General features: G+C 31.5%; 2 protein-coding genes across 2 annotated transcripts; one reads left to right on the top strand and one right to left on the bottom strand.

Moving 5' to 3' along the window:
• The first annotated feature begins 736 nt into the window (after positions 1-736).
• Positions 737-2,857, top strand: LOC135193510 (uncharacterized). Its single transcript, XM_064216307.1, has 5 exons — positions 737-806; positions 1,272-1,428; positions 2,063-2,173; positions 2,459-2,593; positions 2,831-2,857. The coding sequence occupies exons 1-5, from the start codon at positions 757-759 to the stop codon at positions 2,855-2,857; spliced, it is 480 nt and encodes a 159-aa protein (XP_064072377.1). The 5' UTR covers positions 737-756.
• A 276-nt stretch (positions 2,858-3,133) lies between these two features.
• Positions 3,134-7,517, bottom strand: LOC113402529 (transmembrane protease serine 9-like). The gene is made up of 6 exons (XM_026642811.2): positions 7,374-7,517; positions 7,043-7,188; positions 5,825-5,987; positions 5,212-5,328; positions 4,108-4,233; positions 3,134-3,409 (listed from the first exon to the last, which is right to left on the bottom strand). Exons 1-6 carry the CDS (start codon positions 7,515-7,517, stop codon positions 3,143-3,145), a joined length of 963 nt encoding a protein of 320 aa, XP_026498596.2. The 3' UTR covers positions 3,134-3,142.
• Between the last annotated feature and the right edge of the window lie 6,280 nt (positions 7,518-13,797).

Raw genomic sequence — 13,797 nt, 5'->3', positions numbered from 1 at the left:
GGTTAAAAGTTTAGTACAGTACAGCAGCGTTATGACCTAAGATTGTTTGAAATGTAGAAAATAAGTTATATGCTTTTATACGGGGCATGCGAGAAGGAGTAACAAAAAGTTCCTATTGTTTTACAGTGTTAAGCTATCAAACCTATCTATAAAAATAAAATTACCTGACAGATAAAGCTTAGTGATAATATTCTTTTTGTACGATAGAAATGTTTTATGTGGTTATTGTTAAGAAAAAACTATTAAACATTACATAAAGCATAACAAATATGTTAATTTATACTAACAAATATATTTACAAAAAAAATAAAAGTGTTATCAAATTGTGTCGCTATCGCTACTGTAATATTAAGTACCTTAATTATAATTACATTTACTTTTAATACTTCCGTCGACCAGGTAATTATTTTATCATATAAACAAATAAATGATTTGTTTATTATATTTATACGTTTATATATAATATTATCCTTCAGTAGGCGTTGCGCATGCCTTAATATCTTCCAAAAAATTAGAGTTCTGATTTAAAGCTTTAGTATATTTAATTACATTACATTTTAAATCTTAAATTGCTGCTGTGCTTGCAGTATTGGTACCGTTGGTACAAGGCGAGGCAGCAATACATCGTGCAATGCATTGTCTACACAGAGTCGACCAATTACATTTGCTCGTCTCCCTTTCCTAAAATAAAATTATTAAAACATAAATAGTATTAGTAAATGTTTACTTTTCAGCGTCCTTTGATAAGATTAAAATATGTACCAAAATCTGGAGGAGCAATTAAAGCTGAAGAGCTCAAGCATCATGTAAGTTAAGTAACCTGTTTAGGCAATTATTGTAATATCTGGACCTTACGTTCGTGTTATATTACGTTCTTATAACATTTCAAATTAAACATTCCTGCTTTGTTGATTTTTACCGTTGAAAGACCGAGTCGATAAAAAAATACAAATCACTCATAGAGTTAAAGAGTTCATTCATATTTAAATCTTTGTGTATGAAATGTTTTCACATATGATCAATTGTTTTGATGAATGAATTGAATTTATGATTTTTTTATGTGACGCAGGTGTTTATATATCAATTATATGACCAGAAGAAATTACTGTATCGTGCTTTTTGTGCTGGTAGTATTATATCAACGGAGAGAGTTCTTACGTCGACGCACTGTTTCCTCACGAATAGAAAAAGGTTTGTTATAATGAATCAAAACAGTGATTTTAAGAAATTTGTCTTATTTTCATGAATGCATAATTTTTGTATATTTAAAGAAAGAAACGCAATTTTGATCGCATAAGAATTGGAGCAGGTATTTTGGATACTCTTGTTAAAAAAATAGTGTTCGACGATAAACAACAATGGCGGAAAATTGAACATTTATATACTCAAAGATTTTATAGATTTCCGGCTTATAACTTGGCGATTGTGGTAATTTATACATTTATTTATGTAGTTTAGCCCAATTTGGGATAGAATGGTTTATTTTTTATTTTTATTAGATAAATATATTTATGGAGAACTTGTCATCATCATCATCACCATTATACGCTTGCTCTTCACATATATTTGAGATCAGGGTTATTTCGGTGGTTGCTCAATAGTATTGTTATCTTCGGTTATGACACCTACGAGTTGGGAACATCCAGAGATTATCGGACTTAACCTTATTATCTTCCTGTTAAATAAAAGATACGAAATTTAATCAACTTCCTTGATTGGCTGAGGACTGCTGATTGATTGATTTGATATCTCAGATTTTTTATGTAAATGTTACAACGATCACCATGACTCATAATTATCGTGCTGATGTTATGAGGTGTTTTAAATAAAACGATAATAATAATTTTATAGGCAATTTTAAAACATCAATTTATAGATATTGTATTCGGAATTTGAATGCAATTATATCTGCTTTATTATTTTGACTCATTGTTTGAACAGAATAAGGTACATCTGCTGCGGTCATGGGTGATTGTTAAATTTTCATGATTGTTTTTAAAATCTCGAAATTGTACGAAAATATAGCCATATAAAATATTTTACCGTTTTTCTTACATTATAGAAAGTTAACAATGATTGGGTCTTTAACGAATTTGTTAACAAAATTCCTTATACAAAGTGGAACCAAGACTTTGATGGTGTTTGTGTCGGAACTGGAGTAAGGACAATAAAGGTATAATCATGTTCTTTTTATTTATATATTTTTGTTTGGTTTATCTGATAGTAAGTGGCCATCTTTAAGTAAATACATTTGGCATTGTGCGGAGAGTAAACTATTCCTTGCATTTATCACCTTGATAACTATAGTTTAGTGATTTGTGTGTTGCTGTGGTTAAAGAATTGATCTTTATAAAAATACAGATGAGATGGTACCTACACAGAATTACTTGGACGAATCGTCTCCTTAAATATTGAGAATATTATGTTTTTGTATTTTCAATAATTTTTCTATTTTTAGAGTTGGTCGAAGAACAAACATCTCTTTGCGGTGAATTTTCATTTGGTCGCCAGAAGAACTTGCGAGCAAAATTTACTTAGAAGTTGCTTGTTATATTATTGTACAGAATATGATATAAAAAAGTTATCTTCCACTGTAAGATTAACACGCTATTCTAGTCATTATCATCATACCGTATACCATTTGAATATATTTCCCTTCCGTCCATCTCTATGTTTAGTCATATTGTCATTTAGTTCTTCTTTGCATATCTCTCATAATTTATCCTCAACATTAGAATTTAAAAATTCTACAAAACAAAACCTAGTATCAAAATAGCGTATCACCTTTATTCGAATTTAAACATTATATTAATGAAATCCAAATTAACAGAACAGGATTGCTGTCGTCAAATCTTAGCTGATTCATATCAAGTGGATAAAAATTAAGTATTATGCATTGTAATAAACATTTGATAAAGATAATATATGTTGTTATCAGGAAATAGAAGGGGGTGGTTTAGTTTGTTATGATACTGGGGATCCTGCTGAAGGAATTAAAAACGGAGTTCTGATTGGAGTTACTTCACTCATCAACGTTGGCCTGCCATCTTTACACAACCGAGTTGGCTTATACCATAAATGGGTTACGGACGGCAGTACACAGTGTCATGAAAATATTTGTTTTCAATTACTTTTTCCGCTGCTAATTATATTTTGTATTAATGAATAGTAAATAAAACGAAATGAAAATAGCCAAAATTGTGTATATTGTAGCTAGAAAGATGATCGCGTGTTTCTCGTTACGTGGACTTTTGTTTCGTTCTATATATGATCGAAATGACGAAACTCTTGTGAAGAAACTTCCGACGTGATACCGATGTCCACTGACTATGCCAACGAGAACACCTTTTCCTGGTTGCTCGTTTGGATCTCCTGTGTTCATGCACACTAAAGGTCCGCCTGAATCACCCTGGAAAAAACAATATTTGTGTGTTTTTAGTTATATAACAATTTTTAAAAATATCCCGACTGTTTTCATTTACAGTCATCCTGAAGAGAATTGCATCCTAGCCAATTGCACGGGATAGATTAAACTCAATATTTCACTCAAATATATACCTACATGCATTCTCGTAAAAAAATCTGATACAAAAACCGAATATTTTTTTTACTGGCCACCCCGAATCCAGGTCCTCGGTCATCTTATTTAGCCTATCCAATCTATATTATATACGATAGGCAAAGTCGTTATAAAAAATCGACACTTCCTCTTACAAAGAAGAATGTATCAGATATTATTTTTTAAACAATTTGTACAAACTAGTTAGGTATAGGATATTTTATTCGAATGTCTAATTTCATACTCAATGTCTGTCTAATGTTATTCAATATTTTCACTGACTGATTCGACTTGTCCAATAATATAATATATTTTATTTTAAGTGGCCTATAACACCTATATATCTATAAAATGATCGCTTTTTGATTAAGAAATAAGAAATTTGTTTCATTATATTTAGCGTATTTCGAAGAAGGTATACCTAAACTTATAACATATAATATAACTCGATGTATATAAATATTAACGTTGCCACAGAAACATGTATTTGTGTGAGGTCTTTTTTTTTAAAGTTATGTGGTACCGGTATATATATAAGGTAACGGTACCTTTCCTACATCAGTGAATTTACTAGAGGTACATATAAATCTTCGCATGTTTCTTCGATGCATCTGATTGCATCTAACCATAGGGATAAGAGTCAAATCAGCCAGCAGAAGTTTGTCGGATGACGCCTGTAAGTGAATACAATATAATATCATATATAATTCAAGTGTGCATTTAGATACTATACGATTGATATGAGGAAATATTATGATAACTCATCATACAGATTTTTATAATATTATCTATCAACATTCATTTTTCAAAACTTAACGATACTTACTAAATAATCTTTAAGATATAAATATCCCTTTAAGTTCAAATGAGAGCTAATCTATATCTATTTATCTTATAAATTGCTGGTTGTCGTCCGTGGCTTCGATCGTGTTTTAGGGGTTAGCACGAAAAAGTAGCCTATATCCTTCCTCGGATTTCAAGCTTAATCCATAGCAAATTTTTTAAAATTTTATTCATTGGCTTGGCCGTGAAAGAGCAACAGTCAGACAGACAGAGTTACTTTCGTATTTATAATATATAATAATAGAAGAAGATAGATAATAGATTGCAATTGTATTTTAAAGTTTTATTTCTATATTAGCTGAGAAATAGCAGGTGATAGGTAATTACATATTCCAGTTTCACTTATACTAGTGGTTCTTATAATTTCTGGAGGAATTCTTGGCATTTTTCCGAAAAACTGAGTCCTCATAATTATTAGTGAACGCGTCTAAATATAAACCAGAAACCGGATTATATAATAATAATGTATTTGCTATGTGTATGTATTTAATATATCATTTAATCCAACCACAAGAGGACAAAAGCCAAACAACATTTCATATTGAATTGACGTGATATAATTGGTCGAGAACTCGAATAATTTATGATATTATTCATATATTTGGGTTTTGAACGTTGACGAAGATGATATCGAAACTTTGGAAGTAAACTTAGTAGTTAAATGGAAAGCAAGAACTGTAAGCAAGGCACAATATAAGTGAGCTGGTAGTAATTCGCATGGTATAAGCAAGTCTAAGGTTTGTTTATGTTCATTCTTCAATTGGAATAGGCTATAGATGGATACCAATATATTAAAATTTATTGAAAACCTTATTTGAAATTCGGCCATATCCAGACACTAAGCATTTTCCGTGATAGTCTGTCAAACGAATTGCATGCGGAACATAGTTGACGTAGGAGTTGTACACAAATGGTTTAAATAAGAACTGAAATGGAAGAAAGTGTGGCGTTAAATGTAATTAATTCTAGAAGAAAAAACAAACGCAATAGCAAAATATTTCCCATTTTATATTTTAACTCAATCAATTTCTATCACTAGTTAGGTATCGAACATTTTTGTACATATATGTAGATAGTGCTACTTTTCAAAGGTGAAGGTGACGGCTAAAAAACATGGAGGAAGCCTGCTAGTGTCTGATGATTGTACTGGAGCAGCGTGGTAGTTGCACACCTTCTCCTTAAGAGGATAGGTTTTTTTTTCCTTTGCCTTAACTGTTATTTTATTTTGTGTTGTTCATTATAAGGATAAGAATTAAAATTATTAACCTAAGTCCTAGATTAAGAATCGAAGGGAATAATTTATTCAGTGAATTTTTTCACACAGTTCTACATTGTTTATGGTAGAGGTTTATATAATTGTACAATTTTTGTCATTGTACTTTGTCTGTTATTACTTCAATATAATATTATGTAAATATTTACAACAATAGCGATGTCGTCTTTTGGGAAGGCGTATGTCGGAGGATAAACGACGTGTTTCATTTTTCTCCATTGTCCATTGGCTTCGCTGTCAAATTCCTGATAGTAGCCACGATTTCTTAAGTTCCCAGCTACTGCGTATTTATGGGACAACGTTTTCGGAGTCCTAAAAGATATTACATTACTATTTAAATTATTTCAATCATTTCAAAATATATCCGAAATTTTTATTGCGCTTTTTTTAATCGAATGAATAAATGTCTTAATTCAATATGCTTGTTACTCTTCAATCATCGTTATCATCATTTGGCCCTTCTTCAGATCATCATTACTTCTGGCTGGCAAGCATCCTACGCTCGTCTCCACTATAGAACTTGAATCAGCCATATGTTCGTAAACATATGTTACAGCCAACTGCCACTTCAATCTGCTTATTTTGCAAGCTACTTCGGTAGTTCCGGTTTATTCCAGCTTAAACTTATTTCTAATTATACCTTTTAAAAGTATTCCGAGCCTATGCTCGGAATACTCAGCTATATGGCTGAACATGCAGAAAATATTTTGCAAACAATATTGTCTTTAAATACCGAACACATTTTCAATTACTAAACATACCATAATTAATTAAATACAATTCATTCAATTAATATTTTAGTTGGAAACCCAGTAACGAATGTTATGCTAACCATCATTTCTACGTGTCTATGCAACAATTATGACTATTATAGGTTACATGTGAATGCAATATAAAACAATAATTAGTAGAGCGAAAAGGGAAGCATTTAAGCGAATCTTTTTATTAACTATTTGAGTAGTCTTAAGTATAAATAGAATATCTTGAAAGCGTAACGTCTGAAAATGGTCGTTTACATAATAATATAAACTCTAAGTTAATACATTGCATTTATAATAATGATTTTAATAATTTAAAATAATGTGTTGTTTTATGATTTAAATAATTAATATGTAATTGTGATTTTCTGCTGAACCGTCTGGGGTCACCTATTCTACCAACAAATATCAATAATTTGTATTGCTGTGTTTCCGATTTAAAAATTGAATGATTTATTGTCAGACTTATAGAGTACTTTCGATATAAGGAGTTGTTTGTACTTTTTAGAGTACCAATTTAAAATAAACTAGGGTTTAAGGTAAAAATCATTTACCCTTTGCTTGCCTGCCATACTAAAATAAATATATTAAAAAAAATGTCGGAAATACCCGCCGCCACCGCACAGTTTCTGACAAGCGTTTGGGTTTTCAGAGAAACAGTGGGCTGCCGAGAGAAGTTTCGTTGGTCCGATAATTGTACCTCCACAGAATGTAGTATATATTCGTGACCGTTTGATCAATGTCTTAAACGCTACCTAATAAAATAGAACAACAATAATTTATTAACTATAATTTTTACCTTTTGCTAACTTTTTCTTTTTTTATTAACAGCATTATTTAATTAAATTTATAGGGAAAGCCAAAATGTTTTAACTTTATCGTAGACAATTTTCATATAAATTTAGACCTTCAGTAGTCTAGAAAGTTAGAAAGGTCGAACCTGATAGGGCACATCACCGAGCTTGCCCGGCTTTCCGTTTACAACACGAGGCACGTACTCATCGTTATAAACTGTGTTATTCTTCGCTTGTAGTAAGGAAACACCAAATATATATAGAAAAATAAACACAGTTTTAGGAAACATTAATTTTATGATTTTAAATGACATTTATGTATTTTGACATGCATTGGCCTGAAAGAAAATTTATACTGTATGACAAAGAGTATAGAATCACTACATTTCTATATGATAGATGATCACAGCTGATGTCATTTAAGGAACCAATTAAAAAGACCGCGTTTGACATGCCTTCTCGCGCGTTAATTATTTCCGTCTCCACTTGGACACTGTACAGCAGAATACAAAAAAATAATTATGAATGAAATATTGATACCTAGAAGCTCAATATTATAAGTCAAAGTTACAAGTACTCGGAAAGAAGGAGTCAGTGATAAAGGAATCCTTAATTAAATACAAACCCTGATATCAACAAAACGACAAAGTTCTGTGAACCAGCCATTAACCAAGAGATCATTTAAAATATTTTAGGTACCTAAATAATGGTATTTTTTGAGGATTCAATATCCTTATCCATAATATGGTCAACTTTCATACAAAATTTATTGCAATATACAATTGTTCGAGCACGAAGGAGTGAGTCGGCAACATAAATTTTAAACTTATAGCACAAACATACATGAAATCATAAACAGCTACCACATTTTTCGCGAATGGGTGCCCCCCAAATAATTGTTCAATTTTAATTAAATAAAAACTATTTAATGGTTACTGTTTATCAGAGAAAATAGAATTTCCAAGTTTTTTTTATTCAATTTTGACAGTTTAATACCAATATATAAACATTAACCATACCGACAGTTATTTTATTATCTTTGACATCTAGATTTATTATTAATCTACCGTGAGGTATCTTTATCGTAAATTTAAAATTTATGAAATGTTTTTCATACGTAGTTATATTTCTCGTGATTGCACACAAGTTAATCTACAATGGATGTATTCAGCTAATACCCTACGATGACGACTCATCTCAAGATTTATTTAATTTTAGTGTATGAATCGTTAATATTTTTCCATCCGAGTAGAATAGAGTGACTCTATCACAACCCATGCACGCAATAGGTAGGGAAAACCCTCATCTAGAGAATTGTTTTAGTAAACGCATTCAGGAAAATTGCACCCAACAAAAGCCTTCCCAAAAAGGACCAAGAAAGTGATCAAACGTATAAGTCTGTTAATCAACATGCAACCAAAATGGTAGACCTCATAATATGAGTTAAGGGTGAAGAATTAATTTATGTCGATTATGTTAATATAAAAGCTTAGTAATAAATATTTTTTTAGGAATTACTAATAGAAAACAAAAAGTACGAAGCGTTTGTTGACATTTGTACCCTCAAAATTTTAGGTGGTTCTAAAGCGAAAATTACTCAAGTCCCCTATCAAGTTAGTAAAGTTATATCAACAATTATTTTATAATAAGGTGCAAACTCTGTAAGTCTACCCAAAACTATACCTACCATAGGTTGCTTTAAGGAGAAAATTTCTTGGAGGCTATATTTGGTCGTCGTTCTGTGGAGGGTCTTTGGTAACCAGGAAATATGTGATTACAGCAGCACATTGCCTTATTGATTCAAAGTAAGTAACTTTAGTATGCTCTACTCCCTCATCTTTAGAACATCTCAGGACATACTAGACTACTCCTATAAGTATGGCTGCAGTTGCCGAAATCGGTCAGGATGACAAACTAAAATCAAGAATATTGATAATAAGTCATACTTGATGAAACTTTATAATTTAAGGTTGGGAAAGTTAAAGAAACTAAGCAATATTAGAGTTGTTGCTGGAACAACAAAGACAACGGTGAGCATTTTGTCACTGGCTGAGGAGCATTGGCGAAGGATAAAACATTTCTATAAGCACGAGAATTATAATGAGACTAATTTAGAGCATGACTTTGGTGTGATAGAGGTAAGTCCACCCTCAGTCCAATTTAATAAAGAAAGTTATTTCATATCTGTTAATACTTCAATGTCTTTATAGGTAAATTATGCATTTATTACCTCTAGTAGAGTCAAACCAATTCGCTTACACTCTTTGAACAATAATGAAACTGTAAATGATGGACAACAATGTCTTGTATCAGGTTATGGACTCAAAGAAAAGGTTAGTTTATAATATTCTCACACTTGCAATACGAATTAGAATTATAATTGCAGTCCATTACCAAAAATTTGACATCTTACTCGGTTCTCGCTATACTGTTAACGCTGAAAGTGCCGGACTGTATCGACCGACCGGTCATCGTGCCACTGGGTCTTTGCGCGATGTTAATGTCAGCGCAGGTGCGACGCGGAGTTGATACGTCTTGCGTTACTGACGGCAATTCCTCTCGATTATATATTAATGAACCTCTGACTCGAGTTAAAAAAAAATTCGAGGCACCTTTGTCTTTTCGAAAATAAAGTGTGTTTGGGCTCTTATTCTATTATAATAAATAATAAGTTAAATTCAATTATTATGGATTAAATTCGAAGAAAACAAAATAAATATAAGATTTAATAATTTGAATTAAAGATTTTGAAAAGTAACTTTAAGCTTTTATATTATTTTGAGCACGATTGTTTTTTGCAGAATAAAACATCTTTCTCTTTGCAAATGGTTTGTGTTCCAATAATAAGCATTTCTGATTGTAAAATGTTCTATCAGGAAAAATATTTGCACTCATCGAGTTTATGCGCGGGAACAACAGGGAAAGATAGTTGTCAGGTCTGAATTTTATTACACAAATGTCTTACAACTAACTTTGTATAGTGCCTGTCATTTTTATATAGCAATAATATTTACACGCTTGCTGTAAAAATTAAAGATTCCATTATGGATTTTATGTACATTTTATTGAAATACAAAATCAATATACTCGTTTATCCTTTTGGTCCACATAGAAAAACACGATTAAAAATTTTAGGGCGATTCTGGAGGACCTCTCGTTTGTAATGGCGTTTTGGTCGGAGTCGTTGCTTGGGGTGCAATATGTGGTGTACAACCAGGTGTATACACAAGAATTTCATCGTACACTTCCGACGAGCATGTACCATTCGAAAAGAATGCCTTCACAAAACATTCCAAGTATTTCGCTCCATCAATAATTGAATTTAATATTTTATGGTTTTTTTATTTTATAATGAAGATATAGTATTTTGACGTTATCTTTAATTATCTATGACATATATACTGACTGCTACAAATTAAATTCCTCTCATTATTTAACAAAGAACCTGAAAAACACCCCACTACTGAGCAAAGGGCTCTTCTCCTCTTGAGTTTTGAAGTTTATTCTACCAATGCGACTTCTCACATTTCTTTCCAAACACACAAATACTCATAAATAATACTAAAAAATGTAGGATAATTATCGAGGTACACTTAGGTAAATACATTTCTTTAACATATGAGTACATATGTACATCAAAATTAATTAATCTTTATTACTAATATATAATGAGATATTCGAAAAATGAACTGACACCGGGTGGGGTTTGAACCCACGAACTAAGTGATCCGTGCCGATACTCTTACTAACTGAGGAATCTACCGTGTCCCATGGAGTCATATATATATACAGTTTTTTTTGGTTTTTATTATTTTCATGTTTTATTTGTTATCATACCATTTAATATATTATTTTATATTTACTTATTCGGATTTCGTAAATTGACCATTCAAAGAAAATGCACTGTTAGTCATTTATATCTGTACTTTGCGTTTTCCTACGTTCTGCCTATGTTTTACTTTAAAATTGTACGTATAAAATTCTGTACTTTGTTTTATTTTGTTTCGTTTGTTTTTAATGTGTCTATTTGTATTATAAATTAAGCCTGTCCGCTCCCTGAAACGACACTGAGTCCTAAACCGCAAGAAATAAGAGTCGCGCAGGCTTAGTCTTGTTCTTGCTCAAATCTTGCATGGTCAGTCTTTTTGTCCAAGACCGACTTTGGGTAACACTAGCTCGCGCAAAGTCCTAAAAACGTATAAATAGAATTATAAATATACATCAAAGTATTATTTATTCATACCTACATAATGATCATGTTATGTTCCGCTACAAGTTTTTTGTAGATAGCTTGTATTGATATTCATATTGACTCCTGTTCATTTTTTTTTATTTATAAAACAACACAAATTTTAATACAGTTTTTTGTAAGGCCATCTAGTAGTTTATATCGGAACTATTTGCTATTCAAATTGAACTAAGCTTTGTAATAAGTTTCAAAAATAATCAAAAGGTGGCGCTAGTATTTAATAATTAAAACTGTCGGTATATGTCTCTACACATTTCAAGAAATTCGCTAGATAGCGCTGACAATGACTTCAAGGTTTTTTTTCTTTTCCTATACGGAAGTTGGACGGGCAAATCGGCCACCTGATGATAAGTGTTAACCAATGGCCAGTGTCAGTCGTGCTGTAAGAATTTTTAAGTAAATCAAAATATTATATATGGGTATGTAGCCTGCTGGCTTCGTGATTTGTCCTGGTATGGACCAGGTATGCACCAGGTGCATCAATAGTTTCGATCTAGAAGACATCGAAGGATAAGATGACCGGATTTGGTCTACCTTGGAGTCGACAACCATTTCAATATACCTGCATCTCAGACATAACCTAAGTGGTCTTACTTAAAATCCTGAACTTCTAGATCAAATCTAAGATCCCGTCACCGAAAGCTACTTGTAATTTATGGCTTCGTTAATAAGAGTAAAGCCGTACCAAGATTGATCTGGCTTCTTGTAATTAGATCTATCAAATTAAAATGACGGCCGGAGTAAGGATACTCATCTAATCTAATCTGATAATCTCTGTGTTAATAATTGCAGATACCGCTTGCTTAATACTCCGAACCGATTAAACTTTCAAGTATACTGGCTTGGTCACTGTCTGGAGATAATGCATGAAAATTTTCAAAAGACAGTATTTACCTTGGTAGTATTTACTTACCATTAAAACTACGTTATATGTAATTGCGATAAATTTGTATATGTAGGGCGATTATATAAATCAAAAATCAAAAATTTGAATTCCACTTTTGTTTCAAGAAAATGATTTAAGCAATAATAATTCATGTTAAATGATATTACTACAAGTTACAACAACCTTTTTGTTGCTAATGATAAAAATCTTAAACACTTTTGCACGTCTATCTAATTTCCTTACTTAAACGTAACTTAGCGTTAGTTTTAAGGCGATCTCAGACAGCTTGCATTAAACATCAGCTGTTACGTCTGTTCCTCGGTCCCTGACGGAGCGGTCGTGAAGGCGAGCGCCGGAACTCACTTCATAAATTATAACTTCCTCTAGTTTAGAGTACGACGGATGACGGGTATCACATTAGGCGAAATTACGTTAAATATGAATTCTTGTTGTAATCATTTGCTATGGATTCTGTTGTAAATAATTGTATTTTTATGTTTTTGTTTTTTTAATAATACGATTGATAGATTTGAAGTGATATCATATTTTCGCAATATTTTTTATGACTGGCAGATAAGTTAGATATACATAAGCGGTAATGCTTATGACTTAAAAACTATGTTTTTACAGTTATTCAATAATGTTTCTAGAGACACAGAATGTATAAGACAGCAATCTTGGGAACTAGCTATTAATATGCTAATATTAATTTAATTTAGGTATCGTTACTTCATTTTTATTTAATTCGAGGAGGTATGTAAATGCACCACCGGAGCACCTCCGTTGTCTCTATAATATTAGTACACCAAAAAAAAAAAACAAGCTGTCAAATAGATGCTAACCGTGGGATTTAAGAGATTAAATCATCTGTTCACTTATTAGAAAACCTTGTTAGTAATTGGTACCTAAGTGACAAAGACTAGTAACTTAATATAATTTGATTTAATAAATATTTTACAAAGTAATCGATGAGGGCTTAAAATAAAATGAAAAAGATTATGGCCCCGTGTGGTTCAGCTCAGCCGAAATCTCAGAGTATTGTCTTGAGATTCGTATTTAATTAGCGCGACCTCAAGCTCTGCCCGGATATTAATCTACGCATTGCTAATAACCTACTCACATATTCGCACCTGTAAAGATTAATTATCTTAGACGGAATATCGAGGGATAATATTATATTGTATACAACAATTATTTTATTATTTTCAAATCACATTGACAATCAACGTCAAACAATGAGGTATTACTGGCATCATTAGCAATTGTTTCATATCAAAGTGAAGTAAAATATGAACTTTGATAATACTAAAAAATTTTTACTTAAAATATACCTACTATTAATAAATGGATCATGTCCTGTAATTACAAATTAACAACAATTATAATTTGTGTTCTAATAATATCATCTATATAAATATATCGTTTTCCGATAGAT

Source organism: Vanessa tameamea, chromosome 11, assembly GCF_037043105.1.
Source record: "Vanessa tameamea isolate UH-Manoa-2023 chromosome 11, ilVanTame1 primary haplotype, whole genome shotgun sequence".
Classification (NCBI taxonomy): domain Eukaryota; kingdom Metazoa; phylum Arthropoda; class Insecta; order Lepidoptera; family Nymphalidae; genus Vanessa; species Vanessa tameamea.
This window is presented reverse-complemented; position numbering and strand designations above follow the sequence as displayed.